We start from the raw sequence: 23,351 nt of genomic DNA on the forward strand, positions 1-23,351 counted from the left end.
ATTTAAGTTATTAAAGGGAGTTTTCTGGGATCAGAAAATATTAGACCAAAAGTAGAAAATGGCATAAAATAACTATCATTTACCTTATAAATCCCCCTGTGGTTCCAGTGCGGCTTCGATGTTCACATGCAGTTTACCCACATGTTTGTTGCAGTCAATCACTGGTTTCAGCAGTCCCATATTATACACCACCTCTAAGGACAGTGATTAGCTGCAGCAGTCACGTGAGTCTACGGCAGGGATTGCTGCACAGAGGTAAACAGACACCAGCTGGGAGATTCATCAGATAAACTCATGGTTAGTTATTTTATGCCATTTACTTCCCGAGAGAATATCTCTATTTTTTAAATTTGATTATTGATTATTCTTTGCAAAGTTTTGAATGTTTGTAATACACACCATTACTTTATTTTTCTATCTCCACTCTTAAAACCATACTGAAAGTGCTGTTTTAATGGCATAGTTAATGCTCTTTTATAAGCTGCTTTGCACTGCTGCTCTTGCAAGAATCTGTGCTCAAAATCTATTTAGGAGCACTCTTACCGCCTGAGCGTGGAGGAGGGGGACAGAGAAGCTCAAATTGGGGGAAAAATGGCTGCAAATGGTGTTTGAGTGCTGATTCTTGCTAAAGCCGTGCTCAAAACAGCTGGTAATAGAGTATAAATTAGGCAGATAAACCAGCACCCTCAGCATGGTGTTAGACAGAAGAATGGAAAATAAGGTAATGAAGTGTATGCCAAAAAGTCATAACTTTGTAAGGGTTGATCAAAATAAAAAAGATAGTTACTGTTTATGCCTAGTTTTTGCCAATACCAATCTTTTATATCATCTTTTTGGGCAAATTGAAAACTCATTTCCCTCAATCAAGACAGAAACCACTAAATATTGTTTATGCCTCTGTGATTTCTTGTCTCGGTGCAGCACTCTATGCACATAACTGGCTGGATGTAATTCAGATGCTGCTTAGTGCTGAGACTTCCTGCTGAGGGAGGGGAAGGGAGAGAGCTGCCTCGCTCATGGGCGAGACACAGAACTATTCACATGGTAGCTGTTGTGGGTGACCAAACTACTGCTGCAAATGATTCCATGCAGATATTATTTTGGGTTTATGTTTATGAAGGAACCCTCGCGTCTAATCGAATATAATACAGGTACTTGTCTGACTTTCTGCAAAGCACAAAATATCACTTTTATTTATTAAGAAGATGCAGAAATGCACTCACCTGTAAATGCTTCAGAATAAACAGGATTTTTTCCAGTTGGTAAAGTGTCGGAGGATTGGAGTTGATCGCTGCTGCAATTACTGGAGAATTTACAATCTCACTTGCCTCTAAAGTGTTATAATTGTCTGTTTCTGCATTGTCTTCCAACGATGAAAGGAGAGATCCGATATTGTCATATCGAAGGAACACGACACTTACCGTACCTGGCGTCAGGAGAGAACACAGAAATGTCAGTCTGCACATCAGAAGCTCGCGCATTTTGTAGCGTTTCCTGTTATTTTGTGCAAAGTCGACATGTCATCAATACATACACACAGAAGGCAGAACATTGTATAGTATATATGTATCCAAGAGCAAAAACAAAAAAGAAGAAACTTCCTACTGCTTCCATATAGGGGTTTGTGTACACGGCACCCCTATGATGGCGGCAGAGCACTCGATTGTGTTTTTGCACCCGCTTGTGTTTTTTCACCTGCTTGTATGTTTGCACCCGCTTGTATGTTTGCACCCGCTTGTATTTTTTTCAACTGCTTGCATTTTTGCACCCGCTTGTATGTTTGCACCTGCTTGCATTTTTGCACCCACTTGTGATTTTTTTCACCCGCTTTATGTTTGCACCCGCTTGTATGTTTGCACCCGCTTGTGTTTTTTTTCCACCCGCTTGTGATTTTTGCACCTGCTTGCATTTTTGCACCCGCTTGTATGTTTGCACCCGCTTGTGTTTTTTTCACCCGCTTGTATGTTTGCACCCGCTTGTGTTTTTTTCACCCGCTTGTATGTTTGCACCCACTTGTGATTTTTTCACCCGCTTGTATGTTTGCACCTGCTTGCATGTTTGCACCCGCTTGCATGTTTGCACCCGCTTGTGTTTTTTTCACCCGCTTGTATGTTTGCACCCGCTTGTGATTTTTGCACCTGCTTGCATTTTTGCACCTGCTTGCATGTTTGCACCCGCTTGTGTTTTTTTCACCCGCTTGTATGTTTGCACCCGCTTGTATGTTTGCACCCACTTGTGATTTTTTCACCCGCTTGTATGTTTGCACCTGCTTGCATTTTTGCACCTGCTTGTGATTTTTTGCACCCGCTTGTATGTTTGCACCCGCTTGTGTTTTTTTCACCCGCTTGTGTTTTTTTCACCCGCTTGTGTGTTTGCACCCACTTGTGATTTTTTCACCCGCTTGTATGTTTGCACCTGCTTGCATTTTTGCACCTGCTTACATTTTTGCACCCGCTTGTGATTTTTGCACCCGCTTGTGATTTTTGCACCCGCTTGTATGTTTGCACCCGCTTGTATTTTTAATGTGAAGCGTTTCAGGAAAACGCTGACGGTCGTCCTCCCGAAAGGCCTTCACTGGCACATTTCAGACATGTTTGCGGCTGCTCTGCCGCCGGTATCTTATACTCTACACGTATAGGATGCCGTGCACTGTGTGAATACCCTAATACTTTTTTTTTTTACCTCTTCATTACCAGAGAGTTTACCTGCCTTTATTACTGAGCCTATTTTGTCTCTTTTTTTTTTGCTTTTTTGCATGGCTGAACTACATGAAGTTTTGTTTTGTTGTTTTTTTCTGTTTTTTTTTTTTTTTTTTGCAGCTTGACCTATAATTTTAATTAGTGACATTTTGGAGAACTTAAACTTGATTGATTTAACTTTTATTAATCTTTTTTTTTTAGGGGGGAGTGGGCAATGGATAAAATACAGCAATATTGGCACTGTTTTTTGCCTATTAAATATTCACTGGCCTTTGGCACAGTCTAAGAGGCATAAAGTCATTGAACCCGTCTACACCCTGTGCTTGCCTTTGATACCTTTTACTGTGACAGAGGAAGCTTTCTCCCTCTGTCTAACTGCCTGGATGCTGCTACATCTAATGGTCCCATGCATTTAGGGGGTAGTAACGCTCCATTAATGCTGCAGGCGCTGCCCAATGATCATTGTGATATAGCAGCATGATGATGGCGATGTGCAGCTCCACCTGGTGGAGTAAAATAGATAACCATTTATATTTGTTGGCTCACAGATAATAACTCACCTCCCTAATGTTTTTACATAAATGAAGCAAAAGAATAGTCTTTATAAGTTCTCATGGCGCTACCTCTAGTCTTTGGCTTGATGCACATCGCAGAGCCATATGTGGGATCCACAAAGCGATTTGCGTCCATCCCACGTGCCCCTTGTGTTGTGCTTTGTGGGGCGACATAACACAGAGTTATTCTCCTCTATCTGTTTAATAAATTGGCATTTGCTGGATTGTGCAGCAATTTTTAAAAAAATTTTTTTGGTAGATTTCAAATTATTTGTAAAGAAACTTCTGTATGAAATTGGAGGCGCAGACCTGTGATTTCTAGAACACCGTGTTGCAGAAAGTTCAGAGTCTTCGCTACTTTTTCCACCCAATTTTTCCTTGAATGACAAGAAAAACCAACACCCAAAGTTTCCTCAAGAACATTTCCCAAGACGTTACATTGTCGCTGCTCCCCGGCCACTGAATTGGGCTTTTTAAGCATTGCATTATTCTGTCATGTAGCAATCATTTAAATACAGATAAAGGAATCTGTTCCTGTCCGTCGTCCTCAGAGCCGGCGCTTTCCTGCTGTGATTGTGAATGCCCGGGTCTGCCAAATAATTACTCCTTTAGCTCCATACTTTTATTTCGCTTTCCCGTCTACCTCCACAAACACTAACAGTAAATACATGTATATTCCCCCCCCCCCCTAAATACACGGTAGATGGTTGTTTGCCTAATTGCACCTAGATTAATACTTGAGGGGGCGATTTGACAAATGCTGTCAGGTCTCGCATTGCATTGTGCTCATTTATTCAGCTAATACTATTTTAATGAGCTGTGGCACATTTCTTTGATTAAATCGTTCTTTAAAGTCATTTGCTCTGGCTATTAAGGACTGAGCTCGCAGTGTTATTCACCTCCATTGTCATTGGTATTCAGAGCCCGGATCCCGCTGTCTGAACTGCTAGAGAAAACAATGTACGGTATACAGGTGACTGTAAATGTATTAGAGAAAACAATGTATGGTATACAGGTGACTGTAGATGTATATGATGCATGTGAACTGTACATTGTATATATATTCACAGACACCTGTATATTAATGAACACTACGGCATTACACATCTGAAGCTGCACAATCTCAATCAAATGAAAGAACAGGTCACTTTCTCCCTCAAGATCATCATATTCCTCTCCTTCTGCTGTCATTATTCCTATCATTGCATTGGCTACTGAGCATCCCCCGTATACTGGACTTTATGACACTATTGTATGTAGCCCCAACCTTATTAATAAATTCACAAAACTGAACAGGTCACTAATCCCCCCCCCACAAGATGAGCACACTCTTCTCCTGCTGCTGTCATCACAGTATCTGATTGGCTAGAGTGTTATCTCTATTCATTTATGATGATGTCTCTTTCAGATCTAATCTCATCCTTGTTATTATCAGATGAATGAACAAGTCACTGTCCCTACAAAACCAGCACATTCCTCTCCGGCTGCTCACAAAGAACATCTGATTGGCAATGGTGTTACATCTCTACTTATCGTGACAGCAACCTTGTCAGGTCTAACTTAATTTTTATTAATATCCACACAAGATTGAACAGGTCACTGCCCCCGAGAAGATCAACACATTCATATCCTTCTGCTATCATTAATCAAAACAACATCTAATTGGCTACACTGTTCCATCTCTTACCCTGGTGACACTTATGATAGTGTCCTTGTTAGATCTATTTTCCTAGTTATTATAAAGGTGAATGAACAAGTCACTGTCCCATATAAAATCAGTACATTCCCCTCCTGCTATTATCACTCACATCTGATTGATTACAGCGCTCCATCTCTATTTATTTAAGATATTAATCCTGTGTGATCTAATCTCATCCTTATCAATATAATCGCATGGGTAAACAACAAAGTCACTGCTCCCTACAAGATCAGAACATTCCTCTTCTGCTGCTATTATCACTCACAACATCTGATTGGCTACGGTGCTCCATCTCTACTTATTCCTGACGGTGACTCTGTCAGATCTAATCCCATTCTTATTAATATCATCACATATGTAATTTAGTCACTCCCTCACATAAAATCAATGCACTCTTGTGCCGCTGCTGTCACCATTCTCTTCATCTGAATGGCCAATTCAGGATCTGTACCAGTCTACTTCAAAACCTTGGCCTTAACGTCTGCAGTCTTATCCTCTTTAATATAGTTACATGAGAGGTCACTGACTGCAACAAGATCAACATCCTCCTCCGCTGCTGCTGTGATCATTTGTATAACCCTAGTGTTCTATACACACTGACTTCATGATGTTACGGCTGTCACAAGCAGTCCCTATACTTACTCTATTCATCTTGGTGAGGATTTTGGCGTGCGCCTTCCCAATCATCTAGTAGCCTCTTTCTTCATCAGTCCCTGGTAGATTTCTTGTCTTTCTAGTGACCGTATCTATGGCCAGATCCATTAAACAATCCTATATCTGGTATATTTTCAGTAGCTGAGATCCCGAATCTCGAAGCGCACCCATGATATCAGCACTATATAAAAATCCTACTAATGCGTACGGTACTTTAGTTATTAATCTCCAGCCTATAAGAAGTTACGACACAATATAATTAAGAGCAGGGAGCGCCATCCGAACTCCGCTCATTTTCTTTCTAATGAAGAAACGTAAAGTTTAATTACATTTGAATATGCGATACAAAATAGCATGATAAACAATTCTATGTATTAATGACGGTTCCCCTTTAATTAGGGCCCGTTAATGCGCCCGTTATTTCTACGCCTGCCGCAATTTGCATACAAATATTTAGATCATTCGGCATTTTCATTGCAAATGGAATATCTGAAGCTTTCGGAAGACTTGTTTTAACCCGCTAGAAACCCGCAGCAAATTGTTCTAACCTTTCCCGTCCTACACACGGCGGCGTGCGCTCGCTCCTTACCGTTCGGCGCCGAGGCTTCTTTTTTCTTTGGAGAAATCTTGATGTAATCTCCTTCCATAAGAGCGTGCGGGTGAATGTGCTTCATGCGGTTAGAGTCAAAGGTAAACAGTTTGAGAGCTGCAAAAGACAGCGGAGGAATTACGTGTTACTGCGGCGCGCGGCTGTTGACGGAAATAATTATGGTAAATATATACAGCTCTCACAATAGGTACGAGGGGGAACAGCCGAAAGGCAGAACATGTTCAGGACTCTCGCAAGAACTTTCTGCATAAACCATATACAGTAGGCTGCTATAAAGCTCTTTGGGGTATTCAGCAGCCATGTAACTGAACTCATGAAGCCGTAAAGGGATCGTCCCATAAAGAACAGTATAACACATAGCCCATAAGTGTATAATAAGTGGGGGTCCGACCAAGAAAAGGGGCCCCGAGTGATGGAACTTGAAGCTCGTGAGCCCCAATGCAAAATCTCCAACTATTATGGGTCTTTTAATACTATTGGACTTCTCGTATGGGAAAAGGGACCTTTTTGTGACACCCCCCCCCCCACTATAATCACTATAGCATCCCCATGCTCCCCCTCAGAATGGAACGGTAGAACACAAACATAACCAACGCTCCATTCACTTTGGGACCTGTGGTCATGTGCACCTCCACTCCTGAACACTCATCCGCTCCATTCACTTCTATGAGTCATAAATACACATAACCGCGGCAATTATATGGGGACATGGGGCCCCTGTTGAGAGGATTGTGGGGGTCCGGCCATTTGGTGCTGAATGCTGTAGTTGGAGAAAACGTATTTATTTTTTTTCATGTTGCAAAAAAATGCAATTGATAAAAAAAAAAAAGGTTAGAACCCAAATTCTGAGATCAACTCTCACGTACGAGAGCCAAGTGTGAATGGAGTATTAGTGCACATCCATGGCCACCACTACATTCACTTCTACGGGTCTGTGGGAGCAGTAGCACCTATGTGTGACCATGACTCCAAGAAACTGCTGCACCATTACCATGGAGGACTGGGGACCTTTGTTCTCAGGATTGTGGCGGTTCCAGTGGTCAGACGCTCATCGATTAGACATGTACTGCCTATCCTGTGCAGAAGTGATAAATGTGGTTGGTGGGATAAACCCTTTAAAGAGGACTCTGATTCCTATTTGCTACTCTTACACCTCCTGAAGGTACATAATCGAGACACACGAAGCCACCATGATTCTGCACTATGGAGCCATCGGCATCCAAGTGTCACCGTATAGTGCCAATATTTGGGAGGTATTCTCGGAACGGATTACTACCTACTATGGCATCTAATGGAGCGTGTCACCACAAAAGATCCCTCTGCATGTCCCTATGTTACACTGGAGAGGTACACTATAACCTCACAGATGTGTAATGGTGCCATATTACATCTCTGTATGTGTGCGGGTGCAGGAGAGGAGATCTGTAGACTTTTGCACTCTTGGGGTAGGCATTGTTCTGGCACCAGAATACTGTGACCTTCGGACTCATTGTGAATCATTTTTATGTGCTTTATTTGTTTGAGGCATCTAGTTTGATCCCACATTGAGCTAATGACAACCCCATAGAGCCTTGTTTCTGCAGTGTCACCAGAAGAGACATAAGGACATAATTTTTCTTTATTTTATTGAAGGGCTATGTCTAAATTTTGAGTTAGAAAGTCAACAAAAGGGTGTCCTGCCCCAGCTGCAAACTGTCACGGTGTCAGGTGTAACAGGTAGTCGCTCTGGATCTGGCTGTAGAAGGTCTCTGCGCTTGGCATTGCACACTCCTTCCTAATCCTTCTTCCTTGAGGACTCAGCGGTGACCTCCCTCCTGTTGCTGATTGACACACTCTTGCTTGGTAGTTAAAAACTCTCAGTTTGCTCCAGGGAATCGCCGTTGATAGTTCTATGTACCTTTATGCAGGCTTGGAGCACTAGCAGTTGGCTAGCTTCTTCTCTGGTGCCCTTGGAGGACAGTTGGCGTTATCTCTCTGGCATCTGCTCAAGTTAAGTTAATCCCCTTTGTTTTTTTACCTTTTTATCTTTAGTTTGTAGTGGGGCCTAACCAGTGCTCACCCCTCCCCCTCCTTATCTAGGGCCAAGCTCTAGGGATATACAGGGTTTAGGGTCCTGCTCGGTGATAGGTGTGGAACCTATATAGGGATGGTAGGGTAGTCAGGGTGATATTAGATCTGCCTAGCGGTCTCCACTCCCCCTTTCCCTAGTGTTTGGGCTTCCTTGCCCTCTTCCCTTCATGTTGCATTTAGTCTTTCCCTCACCTTGTTTGACACAAACTATATGATTACTTTTTGTTTACCGTGGTACCAGATCCAACCAACAAAACTCTGGTGAATCATAAGATGAAATGTGTCTGAGCTTCTGTGCTATGGACATCCATATGTACGGGTGTGGGACTGTGCCTGGGATCAAGGACCTTGGAATCAGAAGAACCAAGGCTCTTGTGTGATCTGAACCTTTCATAGTGCTGATCATTACAGATCCTAGAGGATGAACTGCACAAATCAAGCAACAATGGCCAATAGTAAGGGCTCGTGCACTTGGCCGTATTTTTGGTACGAGTGTGATCTAACAAAACATCGAATCGCACCCGGACCAATTTTATTCTATGGGACCGTGCACGGTCCGATTTTTTTTTTTTTTTTTTTTTTTCCACGGACTGAGGAAAAATTACAACGTGCCCGAGTTGGATGTGATTATTGGATCGCACTTGGCCATGCAAGTCAGTGAGTCCGTGGAAAACATTAGACTGCGCTTGGATGATACCTGAGTTCAGTTCAATTTTCACGGACTGACACAATGGAGAAGATGGAGACGTTTTTGTTTCCATCTTCTCCTCATCCGAGAGAATCGGATCACACTATAATCACACTCTGGTGAATCTCTGACCACAGTGTGATTGACACAATTGACCCGATTTTCTCGGATGAGAGAACCTGCGCTCGTCCGCACCTGCCCCGAGAACGATCATCACTCTGCGTCCGGTCTGCTGTGGTTTACAAGTGACTCTTAGTGCTTTTTTCTCTATTTTATGGCTGAGTCCAGTCTTCTGTCGTTTTTGATGGACTCTTTCTCCCGTGTTTTTTAACTTTATGCGGAGAGTTTCCTTCATATTTTGCGGGATCGCTCCTCCAGCCCCGGGTCCTGAATTGCAGTAAATTGCAGGCAGAGTTAGAGCCGTGAGTGCAGATAAAGCCCTGGTGGAGTCCACCATGCTTTATTACGTCACCATGGTAACCATGCACGGTAACGTTCGGCTATGCTCCTCACCTAACCTCCGCCTTCCCATAACCAGAGATTAGGGCCCGATCTGTAGTTATGGTGACACGTCTGAAGGAAAACAAAGACACAATCGTTGCCCGTACTGGACACATCCCGATATTACCCGATGAGCTGGGCTTCAGCTGTGTTATTTCTGCAGATTAGCAGGCAATATAACATTGCAGCCATTTGGAAAATCTGCCGTCTTGGACTCTTTACATTGGAAATCCTCAGTATTTCTATAATCACCTGATAACTCCCCGAATCAGGACTTGGCAAAAGCAAATGATTTCTGTGTCGCTTTCTATTTTCTGCACATGAAGCCTTAAAATGACCCCGAGATAATGATACTATAGAGCCTGATGGCAGAAAGTGACGGCTTCTAATGGAGGCCGAGGGAGGCCGCACTGGAGGCCGCAATATAAAATCACTATGATATAAATGTACATAAGGGGCCTTGAAAAAGTCTTCATACCTGTGAAACCAACACAAAGTAGCAAGCGTTTGTGACATGTAAAGGAAATGATACGAGGTTTTCTAAATATTTAAAAGAATATAAATTTGATAATTGTGTCGTTCATTTGTATTCAGCCCCCCGAGTCAGTACTTTGTAGGACCACCTTTTTCTGCCATTAATGCTGCAGTCTTTTGGGGTCTGTCTCTCCAGCTTTCTCTGCTGCAGTCTTTTGGGGTCTGTCTCTCCCACCCTTCCCTGCTTTCCCTGCAGTCTTTTGGGGTCTCTCTCCCACCCTTCCCTGCTTTCCCTGCAGTCTTTTGGGGTCTGTCTCTCCAGCTTTCTCTGCTGCAGTCTTTTGGGGTCTGTCTCTCCAGCTTTCTCTGCTGCAGTCTTTTGGGGTCTGTCTCTCCCACCCTTCCCTGCTTTCCCTGCAGTCTTTTGGGGTCTGTCTCTCCCACCCTTCCCTGCTTTCCCTGCAGTCTTTTGGGGTCTGTCTCTCCAGCTTTCTCTGCTGCAGTCTTTTGGGGTCTGTCTCTCCAGCTTTCTCTGCTGCAGTCTTTTGGGGTCTGTCTCTCCCACCCTTCCCTGCTTTCCCTGCAGTCTTTTGGGGTCTGTCTCTCCAGCTTTCTCTGCTACAGTCTTTTGGGGTCTGTCTCTCCCACCTCTCTCTGCAGTCTTTTGGGGTCTGTCTCTCCAGCTTTCTCTGCAGTCTTTTGGGGTCTGTCTCTCCCACCTCTATCTACAGTCTTTTGGGGTCAGTCTCTCCAGCTTTCCACTTCTAGAGGTGACATTTTCCCCTTCTTTGTACACTCGCTCAGTGAGATTGGATGGAGACGTCTGTGATCAGCAACTTTCACGTCTTGTCTCAGTTTCTTTGGGATTTGGGTCTGGACTGTGACTGGGCCGCTTACATACAGGAATATGCTCTGATCGAAATCCTCCATTGTAGCTCTGGCAGGATGTTTAGGGTTGTTGTCTTGCTGGAAGGTGAACCTACGCCCCAGTCTCAAGTCCTTTGCAGCCTTTAACAGGTTTTCCTCCAGGATTGCCCCGTTTTTAGCTCCATCCATCTTCTCATCCTTTCTGACCGGCTTCCATGTCCCTGCTGAAGAAAAGCCTCCCCACAGCAGGATGCTGCCACCACCATGCATGACCGTGGCGATGGTGTTTTCAGAGTATGTGCAGTGTTAGTTTTCCGCCTCTCATAGCGTTTTGCATTTAGCCCAAAAAGTTCTCTTTTGTTCTCATCGGACCAGAGCTCTGTATCCACATGCTCACTGTGTCCTCTCCATGGCTTTTTGCAAACTGCAGACGGGACTTCTTGTGGTTTTCAAAAATGGATTTTTTCTTATTACCCTTCCATAAAGGCCAGATTTGTGGAGTAAATGACTAATAGTTCACCTGTGGACAGATTCTCCCCCTGAGCTGTGGATCTCGGCAGCAACTCCAGTTTGACTCTGGGCCTCTTGGCTGCTTCTTTCATTAGTGCTCTCCTGGCTTGGGATGTCAATTAAGGTGGACAGCCATGTCTTGGTAGGTTTGCAGTTGTGCCATACTCCTTCTATTCTTGCATGATGGATAGAACAGAGCTCCCTGAGATGATCTGAGCTTGGGTTATTTTTTATACCCTAACCTTTTCCTGCTTTCCTGTTCTTCACAACTTTATCCCTGACCTGTCTGGTGGGCTCCTTGGTTTTTAGCTTTATCCCTGACCTGTCTGGTGTGTTCCTTGATTTTGCTGATGCTGTTTGATCCCTAATGTTCTCACACAAACCTCTGAGGCCGTGACAGAACAGCTGTAGTTATACTGAGGAGAAATCACACCCAGGACGCAGTGTACTAATTATGTGACTTCTGGGGGCGATTGGTCACTCAGCATTTTATTTAGGGGTCTCAGACTACAGAGAGCTGAGTACAAACGCACATCATAATTTTCAGATTTACAAAATAATTTGAAAACCATTTATCATTTCACACTTCATTTCACACTTCACAAATACTTGCTACTTAGTGTTGATATCACATAAAATCCCAGTAAAATACATTTACGTTTGTGGGTGTAATGTGAAAAAAAAAATGTGGTAAAGCTCACGGGGCATGAATACTTTTTCAAGGCAATGTAGATAGATAGAAACAGGGATAAGTAGATATGAAGTTAATACACAAAAAGAAACAGAAAGTTCTTTATGAGATAGTATAAGGAAGAAGCCGTTGTCCCTCACCCATATCACTGGCATCGACATCGACCTGGGTTGTTTTTTGGAAGTTCTGTGACATCTCTAGCGTCAGCTGCTCGGTTGTGTGCAGAAGTTTGGTTAAACTTTTCTTTCTGTTCTCTTCTGTTAACTTCTTCCAAACTGAAATTTTATCCTTTTCAACAAAGTTGTTCACAGTGTTCACAAAAGTCTGAAGAAAGAAAGAGACCTGATTACGGCGCACGCCGCCATTTACTATTCACTCTTTTTTTTTTTCACAGGAATGTCAAGCCTGAATCACTTACGGTAATGGTGGTATTAGTGAGAGCCTCTTTGTTTGGCGCTGTCTTATTTAAAGTGCCTAGCAGCGGAGAAGACGCGGCGAGCACTTCAACATAGGAAATCACATCCACAGGCAGCAGCTCTCGTGTTGTACTTTTCTGAATCTCTTTTAGAATTGCTATTGGCTCCTTGATGGTGTTGACCTAAATTAGACACGGAGAGATGAGCGGAAGCAGGTTTGCTGCAATTCGCAACGTCTGGATCGCAGAGTAGGAATCGGCTAAGGCTGGAAATTTTCAGTGCGTTACCCTGCAGATAACGGCCGTCATGTAATAACAACATATTCATTAGAATTCAGCAATAATTAACTCAGCCATAGATGATCGATTACACACATTTTGTATTGGAACAACACAAAAAAAAACAGAGAAAAAAAAAAGCAAATTGGACATAATTTCACACAAAACACCAAAAGTGGGTCAGAAATTGTTGGCATCTTTCCAAAATTGTGGGTAAACAACTTTGCTTCCAGCATGTGAAGCTCGTTCACACTCGCCTGTGGCAAGTAACAGGTGTGGATAATATGAAAATCACACCTGAAACCAGATAAAAAGAGGAAAAGTTGACTTAATCTTTGCATTGCATAATCTGTGTGTGCCACACTAAGCATGGAGAACAGAAAGAGGAGAAGAGAACTGTGTGAGGATTTGAGAACCAAAATTGTAGAAAAATATCAACAATCTCAAGGTTACAAGCCCATCTCCAGAGATCTTGCTGTCCATGGTGTGCAACATGATCAAGAAGTTTACAACCCATGGCACTGTAGCTAATCTCCCTGGATGTGGACGGCATAGATAAATTGATGAAAGGTTGCAAAGTAGGATAGTCCGGATTGTGGATAAGCAGACCCAATCAAGTTCCGAAGAAATTCAAGCTGCCCTGCAGGCTCAGGGTGCATCAGTGTCAGTGCGAACTATCCATCCACATTTGAATGACATGAAACGCTATGACAGGAGACCCAGAAGGACCTCACTGCTGACACAAAGACATAAAAAAGCTAGACTGCAGTTTGCCAAAATGTAGGCGAGTGAGCCAAAATCCTTCTGGGAAAGTGTTTTGTGGACAGATGAGACCACAATAAAGCTGTTTGCTAAATCATATCATTACGGATTACCAAAAATTGAATGAGGCCTAGAAAGAAAAGAACACAGTACCTACAGTCAAATATGGTGGAGGTTCAAAGATGTTTTGGGGTTGTTTTGCTGCCTCTGGAACTGGATGCCTTGACTGTGTGCAAGACATCATGAAATCTGAAGATCACCAAAGGATTTTGGGTGGCAATGTAGTGCCCAGTGTCAGAAAGCTGGGTTTGCATCCTAGGTCATGGGTCTTCCAGCAGGATGACCCCAAACATACTTCAAGAAGCCCCCAGAAATGGATGGGAACAAAGTGCTGGAGAGTTCTCAAGTGGCAGCAAGGAGTCCGGATCTAAATCCCATTGATCACCTGTGGAGAAATCTTACAATTGCTGTTTGGAGAAGACGCCTCCAAATATGAGAGACCTGGAGCAGATTGTAAGAAGAGTCCAAGATCCCGCCTGAGAAGAGTAAGAAGCTGATGGTTATAGGAAGTGATTGACTGCAGTTATCTATTCCAAAGGGTGCAACCAAATATTAAGCTGAGGGGGCAACAATTTTGTCCGACCAATTTTTGAGGGTTTTGTGTGAAATTATGTCCAATTTTGCCTTTTTTTTCTCTGTTTTTTTGTGTTGTTCCAATACCCAAGGAAAGGAAATAAACCTGTGTATAACAAAATGTGTGCAATTGCAATAATTTTCTGGGAGAAATACTTCATTTTCTGGAACAATTTCAAGGGTGCCAACACTTTCAGCCATGACCGTATATAATCATACTGTGTCTACGCTACAGTATATACACACAATCGATGCTATATACTCACACAGTATTTTTAAGGGTAACTACGAAAGTATAAAAAAAAACTTTTTTATCGCCGTCATTATACTTATCTGGAGAATCTCTACGTCAGATTATTTTTACCAGACAATGAATGATAAAAAAGAAAAAAAAGTTAAAACACAATGGCAGAATTGTATTTTTTTTCACAATTTCACCATTTTTTGCAATTTTTTTTTTTTCCCATTTTTCAGAACATGGAAAAGTGAATGGTGTCTTTCAAAACTACAACTTGTCCAGGTAAAAGCAAACCCCTCAATGGAAACATTAGAAAAATTCAGGCTCTTGGAAAAAGGAGAGGAAAAAACAAAACAAAAGAGCAAAAATGAAAAACATCTGGGTCCTTAAAGAGTTAAGGATATTTTTCCAAACTGAAAAGCTACTTTAAAGAAGTAGTTATTCTATTAATGGTGCAGATGTGATACATATGTGACGTTATCATATATGGAGGTTAGTAGACCGCTCCAGCCTTTATGTATCAGCCGGGGGGCGTGAAGCTTTTCTTTCCAAACTAATCACCAAGAAAAGCCTGAAGCACAAAACTCCTAGACAACATCCTCAGCTCTACTTACCTTGCTAATTGTCTGGTTAATGTTTGCAGAGATGCATTGATCATCCAGATGACACTTAATCTTTACATTTTCTATAAATAAAAAAAAAAAAGAAGAAAAATAAACTGTAGAATACTAAACACCACAATGCAGTCTAATTAACAATGGTAGAGTTCACAGTGTTAATAAAGTTAACACCACATGATATTACATATTTCACAGTTTCCCATACATTAACATTGTGTTAATTGTTTAACTCTCGCTTAAAAGTGCTGCCACCAGGTGGCGCATTGAGCAGTGTGTACTGAAGACCTCATGACTAATGAGCATAAGTAACCTTAACAGCGAACCCAGTGGTTAGCTATGGTATTGCAGGTATTTTTTTTTGTTCCTTTCTTCATTTCTACACTTAGATAAATGTAAATGATTTCATAATCTATATGTGAAATGTGTAGAGCTGAAGGAAATCAAGACGAGACAAAGTTCTACAGACCACTAACTAAAAGAATGGCCTGAAAATCTAAACCAAAAAATGGTGCAAATAATCGAACGAGGGAGGTAAGGTTAGGAAACTTCTTAAAAGAGTTATAAAAACAGTATTTCCATAATGGCATATGGCTGCACATGGAATTGTAGGAACCCTGTGTCCCTCTTCACATGCTCCAGGTATATGGCACCACTATATGGGTGTTAGTAGATCTTAGACTTCTGCTGGCCCTCACTGAAATCTGGATCCGGGATTCTGACACGGTCTCCCCTGCCACTATTTCTCGTGGCGGCTTGCATTTTTCCCATTCCCCGAGACTTACGAACAGACTTGGTGGTGGAGCCGGCATACTCCTGGCCCCACAATGCACCTTCCAGGTTATCCTCCCAGTACCATCACTCTCATTCCCTTCTTTTGAGGTCAACACCATCAGGCTCTTCCATCCCCTCTCCCTCAGAGTAGCAGTCGTATACCGTTCCCCAGGCTCACCCACCCAGTTCCTTGACCATTTTTCTGCCTGGCTGCCGCACTTCATGTCCTCAGATTTACCAACCCTTATCCTGGGAGACTTCAACATCCCCATAAACAGCACCACCTCCTCATCCGCATCCCAGCTTCTATCTTTAACCACTTCTCTTGGCCTCTCACAGCTTTCAACCTCCGAGACACACAAAGACGGAAACACCCTTGATCTGGTCTTTGTCCGGCTTAGTTCAATCCCCCACCTAAATAACTCCCCTCTTCCCCTCTCTGATCATAACATTCTCTCCTTCATGCTCACAAATCCTCGCCTGCCCCAGCATACTCCTACCTATCACACATTCAGAAATCTACAAGCCATTCACCCTCATACACTTACGGACTCCCTTCACTCATCACTGTCCCCAATCTCCTCTTTTTCCTGTCCGGATCTGGCTGTAAACCACTACAATGACACCCTCAGAAGCACGCTGGACCAAGTAGCGCCCATCACCCTCAAACCTCTAAACACAGAGTAAAACAGCCCTGGCTCACACCGCAAACCCGATTTCTCCAGCGTTGCTCTAGAAGTGCCGAACGCCTATGGAGGAAAACTCGCACACTAGAAGACTTTATCCACTACAAATTTATGTTAAAAACCATATAACTCTGCCCTTCACCTCGCCAAACAGACCTACTTCACCACCCTGATCTCCTCACTATCCAACAACCCCAAAAATTTTTTCGATACCTTTCACTCCCTCCTCAGTCCTAAAGCACAGGCCCCCATCACGGACATTTGTGCCGAGGACTTTGCCTCCTACTTCACAGAGAAAATAGACATCATCCATCAGGAAATCAGCTCCCAGCCACCAAGTGCCATGACTCCCATCCCACACCACATCTCCTCTGGATCACTCTCCACATATGACCCAGTCACAGAAGAAGAAGTCTCCAGGCTCCTCTCTTCTTCTCATCCCACCACATGCACCACTGACCCCATCCCCTCACATCTACTCCAGTCTCTTTCTTCAGTCGTCACTACTCACCTAACTAAAATCTTCAACCTCTCCCCCTCTTCCGGTATCTTCCCCTTCTCCTTCAAACACTCCATCATTACTCCATTATTAAAAAACCCTTCCTTGACCCTTCGTGCACAAACAACTACAGACCAGTCTCCAATCTTCCCCTCATCTCTAATCTCTTGGAGCGCCTGGTCTACTCCCGCCTTACCAGTTACCTCTCCACTCACTCTCTTCTAGACCTATCATAGTCCGGCTTCCGCCCCCTACATTCTACAGAAACTGCACTCAGCAAAGTGACCAATGACCTTCTGACAGCAAAACGTAATTGTGACCACTCTCTGCTCATTCTTCTTGACCTCTCTGCAGATTTTGACACCGTTGACCATCACCTCCTACTCTCTATGCTCCACTCAATCGGCATAAACGACACTGCTCTCTCCTGGTTCTCCTCCTACCTATCTGATCACTCTTTCAGTGTATCGTTCGCTGACTCCACTTCTCCCCCCCCCCCTACCTCTCACTATTGGGGTTCCTCAGGGTTCAGTCCTTGGCCCTCTTCTCTTCTCTCTCTACACAACCCCAATTGGACAGACCATCAGCAAATTTTCAGTACCATCTTTATGCTGATGACACACAACTATACACCTCATCCCCCGACCTTCTGTGCTACAGAACTCCAGTGACTGTCTGGCCGCAGTTTCTAACATCATGTCTGCTCTCTATCGGAAACTCAACCTTTCCAACTGAAATTCTTCTGCTCCCACCATCTACTCACCTCCCTAAATCTGACATCTCTCTCTCCGTTCGTGGCACCACAATTATGCCGAGCCAGCAGGCGCGTTGTCTGGGAGTTGTGTTTGACACCAATCTCTCCTTCACCTTCCACATACAATCTCTTGCCCGCTCTTGTCGCTTTCACCTGAAGAACATCTCTAGAATCCGCCCCTTTCTCACCTTGGAAACAACAAAAACCCCTGACTGTTGCCCTGATCCACTCCCTCCTTGACTATTGTAACTCTCTATTAACTGGGCTCCCCGTCACTCGACTTTCCCCTCTCCAGTCCATCCTTAATGCTGCAGCCAGGGTCATCTATCTGGCTAACCGTTACTCAGACTCCTCTGCTCTGTGCCAGTCATTGCACTGGCTGCCCATGAATTACATGATCCAATTTAAATTGCTTGTTGTCACCCACAGAGCCCTCCACAGTGCGACACCACCCTACATCTCCTCCCTCATTTCTGTTTATCGGCCTACCCGTTCTCTACGCTCCGCAAGCGACTTTCGACAAACATCCGCACTAATCCGTACCTCCCACTCCCGGCTTCAAGACTTCTCCCGAGCTGCACCTATTCTCTGGAATGCTCTACCCCAAGAAATTAGGATGAACCACAACTTACACAGTTTTATGGGCTCCCTAAAAACACACCTGTGTAGGGCGGCCTACCACCTTCAATAATCAAAGTCCTTTTATATTCTTACAGCACATCCCTTATTTCTCCAAACATAAGTCTCCACCGAACCAAAAAGCACTACAGATACTGGCTAGTGATGAGCTCATGCAGCCTTTATCTATCCCTCATCCCCTGAAGATGGCAGGACCATCCTTGTAAATAACCCCCTGTACTTTGTGTCACCCCCACCTCATTGTAGATTGTAAGCTCTTACGAGCAGGGGCGTCATTATTTTTGCTTTAATTACTGTACTATCTTTAGCTATGTTACTTATGACTGTTGTATATGAACCTCTGAATTGTAAAGCGCTGCGGAATATGTTGGTGCTTTACAAATAAAGATTATTATTATTAGACTTAGTCTATGTTCACACATGTTGGACTTTTCAGCGTTTTTTTGCTGCAGACTGTAGATTTTTACGCAAATTTTCAGCTGCGTTTTGCAGTACCAGCAAAGTCTATGAGAAACCAGAATTCTCTGTTCACACATCATGTTTTTTTTGTTGTTGCATATTTTGTGACTTGATTGGATTTTTGGAAAATAGAGCATGTCACTTCTTTCAAAAACGCACCAAAATTTGCATCAGCGTTTTTTCCAGCATTTTTGATGGCAAAATAGAATGAGGCTCTTTTTTTCTCAGAGAACTTTATGCACATGCATAGAGACAGAAGGACCGCGAAAAAAACGCACAAAAAACGCATCAAAAAATGCAGCAAAACCTGCGCTTTTGACGCAGCTGATTTCCTGCCAGAGATTAGGTTTTGCTGCAGATTTGTGATGCTGAAAAACCCAACATGTGTGAACATAGCCTTAATGATAGCTAACCTAGTCTGCAGATTTTATATTCGTAGACATTTACTAGTAGACATGCTTGCTTAACTTGTCCTGTACCACAATCATTTCCTGCAAAAAAAAAACAATCCAGTTCTGCTGATTTCACTTCTTATTGGCCTTTTTTACTTTCATATACAGTACAGACCAAAAGTTTGGACACACCTTCTCATTTAAAGATTTTTCTGTATTTTCATGACTATGAAAATTGTACATTCACACTGAAGGCATCAAAACTATGAATTAACACATGTGGAATTATATACTTAACAAAAAAGTGTCAAACAACTGAAAATATGTCTTATATTCTAGGTTCTTTAAAGTAGCCACCTTTTGCTTTGATGACTGCTTTGCACACTCTTGGCATTCTCTTTATGAGCTTCAAGAGGTAGTCACCGGAAATGGTTTTCACTTCACAGGTGTGCCCTGTCAGGTTTAATAAGTGGGATTTCTTGCCTTATAAATGGGGTTGGGACCATCAGTTGTGTTGTGCAGAAGTCTGGTGGATACACAGCTGATAGTCCTACTGAATAGACTGTTAGAATTTGTATTATGGCAAGAAAAAAAGCAGCTTAGTAAAGAAAAATGAGTGGCCATCATTACTTTAAGAAATGAAGGTCAGTCAGTCTGAAAAATTGGGCAAACTTTGACAGCGTCCCCAAGTGCAGTTGCAAAAACCATCAAGCGCTACAAAAAAACTGGCTCAAATGAGGACCGCCCCAGGAAAGGAAGACCAAGAGTCACCTCTGCTTCTGAGGAGAAGTTTATCCGAGTCACCAGCCTCAGAAATCGCAGGTTAACAGCAGCTCAGATTAGAGACCAGGTCAATGCCACACAGAGTTCTAGCAGCAGACACATCTCTACAACAACTGTTAAGAGGAGACTTTGTGCAGCAGGTCTTCATGGTAAAATAGCTGCTAGGAAACCACTGCTAAGGACAGGCAACAAGCAGAAGAGACTTGTTTGGGCTAAAGAACACAAGGAATGGACATTAGACCAGTGGAAATCTGTGCTTTGGTCTGATGAGTCCAAATTTGAGATCTTTGGTTCCAACCACCGTGTCCTTGTGCGACGCAGAAAAGGTGAACGGATGGACTCTACATGCCTGGTTCCCACCGTGAAGCATGGAGGAGGAGGTGTGATGGTGTGGGGGGGCTTTGCTGGTGACACTGTTGGGGATTTATTCAAAATTGAGGGCATACTGAACCAGCATGGCTACCACAGCATCTTGCAGCGGCATGCTATTCCATCCGGTTTGCGTTTAGTTGGACCATCATTTATTTTTCAACAGGACAATGACCCCAAACACCTCCAGGCTGTGTAAGGGCTATTTGACCAAGAAGGAGAGTGATGGGGTGCTACGCCAGATGACCTGGCCTCCAGTCACCAGACCTGAACCCTATCGAGATGGTTTGGGGTGAGCTGGACCGCAGAGTGAAGGCAAAAGGGCCAACAAGTGCTAAGCATCTCTGGGAACTCCTTCAAGATTGTTGGAAGACCATTTCCGGTGACTACCTCTTGAAGCTCCTCAAGAGAATGCCAAGAGTGTGCAAAGCAGTCATCAAAGCAAAAGGTGGCTACTTTGAAGAACCTAGAATATAAGACATATTTTCAGTTGTTTCATAATTTTTTGTTAAGTATATAATTCCACATGTGTTAATTCATAGTTTTGATGCCTTCAGTGTGAATGTACAATTTTCATAGTCATGAAATACAGAAAAATCTTTAAATGAGAAGGTGTGTCCAAACTTTTGGTCTGTACTGTGTGTATGTGTATATATATTATTTTTTTTTTTCCCTACAAAACACAATTAAAACTATTTTGGAAAGTGCAATAATACCTTTTTGTTACCTATTATATTTTTTAAATGTAATTATCCAGAATGTTACCTGGAGGAAAAATCCTTCTTTTGTAAAGTTGATGTAGCAATTAAGTGACATGAAAGGATGGATTATTATTTCCAGCACTTACCTTGACAGTAAGTCCCATCATTTGCTTTAAAGTGCAAACTTCCTGAGGACGAGTGATAACCTTTCAGGCATGAGCAATTGTACCCTCCGGCCGCATTTTCACACTGAGCGTGGTCGCCACACTTGTTTTCAATGCATTCATCTATATCTGCAAATACCATGTCAAATTGGAGTTTAATGACATATTTACAGATCGTAAGCCCCCCTGCCCCCCTGGTACTCAATGCCTGGTAGCAAGAACCCAGAATTGCAATTTTTATAACATAAAAAAAAGTAACATTGTCGGTGAGATAATTTCGTGTTTCTCCCTCCGTCAATGAAGCGTAGATTAGAAAAAAAAAATAACGAAACAATTAAATGTTTCCACATCACAATATTCTGTTTCAAGAGGATAAGGAAAAGAATGAAACATTTTTAGATATCGCTGAATTCAGCTGCTGACACCAATATACTTTCCCTCATAAATTACCTGAAAAGATGTTTCTACTTACTCATATTTGTAATTAGAATAGGAAAATCCATAACTTAGACTAAGTAGGAAGTTTTTCTTATGAGTTGTCACATGCGGTTATTGGTGCGTAATTGTAGACTGAGCCGGATGATAAATCGCAAACAAAGAGACACTCACATAAAATATGGAGATAGATTGGTTTAATAATGAGAGAAAAATGGTCGAGGTTTATTAAAGCTGCCAGGATACATCATGACAATATGTCTGGAGAAAAAGTGGATCGGAATCTACAAGTAGAAAATGTGAAAAGTCCTCAACAAACATTTCACACTTAACACTACAGATGGTGGAGGATGCGGGCAAGTTCAACATTACAGGTGAGAAACTGGCATTAAGCTTAGACCTTGGACCCTTCTTCTCCCAAAATTAAAAGCATTTTAATGAAATTTTATGACAAAGATTTTATTATAAGACTCTTAGGCTCTCTCATTTCTAGGTGTGGGAAATGTAGAAATGTTATTGTAACATTGACTTCAGGGTCCTAACCTTTTTCAACACGCAGGTCACATACTACAGACACCATAAGAGGCCATATCTTAGTAGAATATGCATCTAGAGAGATACTTTTGGTCTATGAATTAATTCAAATCCGCCACCCTCATCCATGGTCTGTTGCCACAATTGTAACTTAGTCCTAATCACTTGAATGAGGGAGAACTGTACATGGAGATACATCCTATAAATAAAAGTAAAAACTTTATGTATAATCTTATAAACCCCCCTTAACTATTTAATAAACCAATCTGTTTTGTGCTTTTATTTTTTCCTCCCCTTCTTCCTAGACTCATAACTTTTTTGGTAGTTTAGAAAGACAACATTTGCATTACCCTATATACTGGAAAACAGTGGGGGGTAAGAAAAAGGAAATTCTCCCATTTTTGGGGGAGTTAGTTTTTGATTCTCCAAGTTTAATTGCATCGATTCTAAATGTGTATAGTTTTTTATGTTTTTGTAAGTTTTTCTAAATTTGTCGTTATTTTTTTTACCTTTTTGTTGAGGGCTTGTTTTTTTTGAGTGGTGAGCTGGTGCTCTTATCTGCAACATTTTTTGTCAGCATTATGTTTAAACCAAACGCTGTTGCGTTCGAAACGCATCTGATTCTTCTAATTTTTTTTTGCCCTATGTCCCCCCTACCATCTCCCCATATGGAAAATTTTTGTTGTTTTTTTTTGTCCTAATTCTTGATGTTTGAAATAAATACGTTATGATTTTATCTGCACCATCTTGGTTCATGGATCAGAAGCAGGATCACCTTCCTCTCTTTCCCACAATCTTTGGATACATATGACTTTCTGATCACTTTTTATTCCATTTTTTTTGGTGATCCGAGGTTTCTGTATGACGTTTAAATAATCATATATATTACATTTTGAAAGATCGTACTTTTATGGCAATAACAAAAATGCTTATTTTTTTTAATTTATTTTCGGATTGGATAAGAGGTTGTGACTTGAACTTCTAGGTGTTTTCATTTTATGTATCTTTTATTCTTTAAATACTGTTATTTACATTTTTCATGTAATCGCTTGCACAATATACAATAGTGAAATAAATTATGGAAAAATTGTTAAATATTTATATATTAGGATTAAGAAAGCAGCATCAGGGGCCTTCGCTTGGCGGTCTCTGTGTCACGTGGAAGGGGCTCGGACCCTTCGATCGGGCACTTAAATGCCGC

General features: G+C 42.3%; 1 protein-coding gene across 1 annotated transcript in view; it reads right to left on the reverse strand.

Moving 5' to 3' along the window:
• ADGRL4 (adhesion G protein-coupled receptor L4) overlaps window positions 1-23,351 on the reverse strand; it is a 226,920-nt gene that overhangs the window by 72,848 nt on the left and 130,721 nt on the right. Inside the window, exons 4-9 of the mRNA XM_073643953.1 lie at window positions 21,164-21,310; window positions 14,959-15,029; window positions 12,436-12,615; window positions 12,158-12,341; window positions 6,196-6,312; window positions 1,224-1,426 (exon numbers count right to left, since the gene is read on the reverse strand). Of these exons, the coding sequence (XP_073500054.1) occupies window positions 1,224-1,426; window positions 6,196-6,312; window positions 12,158-12,341; window positions 12,436-12,615; window positions 14,959-15,029; window positions 21,164-21,310 (902 nt within the window). The remainder of the gene's footprint in view (window positions 1-1,223; window positions 1,427-6,195; window positions 6,313-12,157; window positions 12,342-12,435; window positions 12,616-14,958; window positions 15,030-21,163; window positions 21,311-23,351) is intronic.

Source organism: Phyllobates terribilis, unplaced genomic scaffold (assembly GCF_046119375.1).
Source record: "Phyllobates terribilis strain yellow unplaced genomic scaffold, ASM4611937v1 Scaffold_8__6_contigs__length_399053987, whole genome shotgun sequence".
NCBI classification, from domain to species: domain Eukaryota; kingdom Metazoa; phylum Chordata; class Amphibia; order Anura; family Dendrobatidae; genus Phyllobates; species Phyllobates terribilis.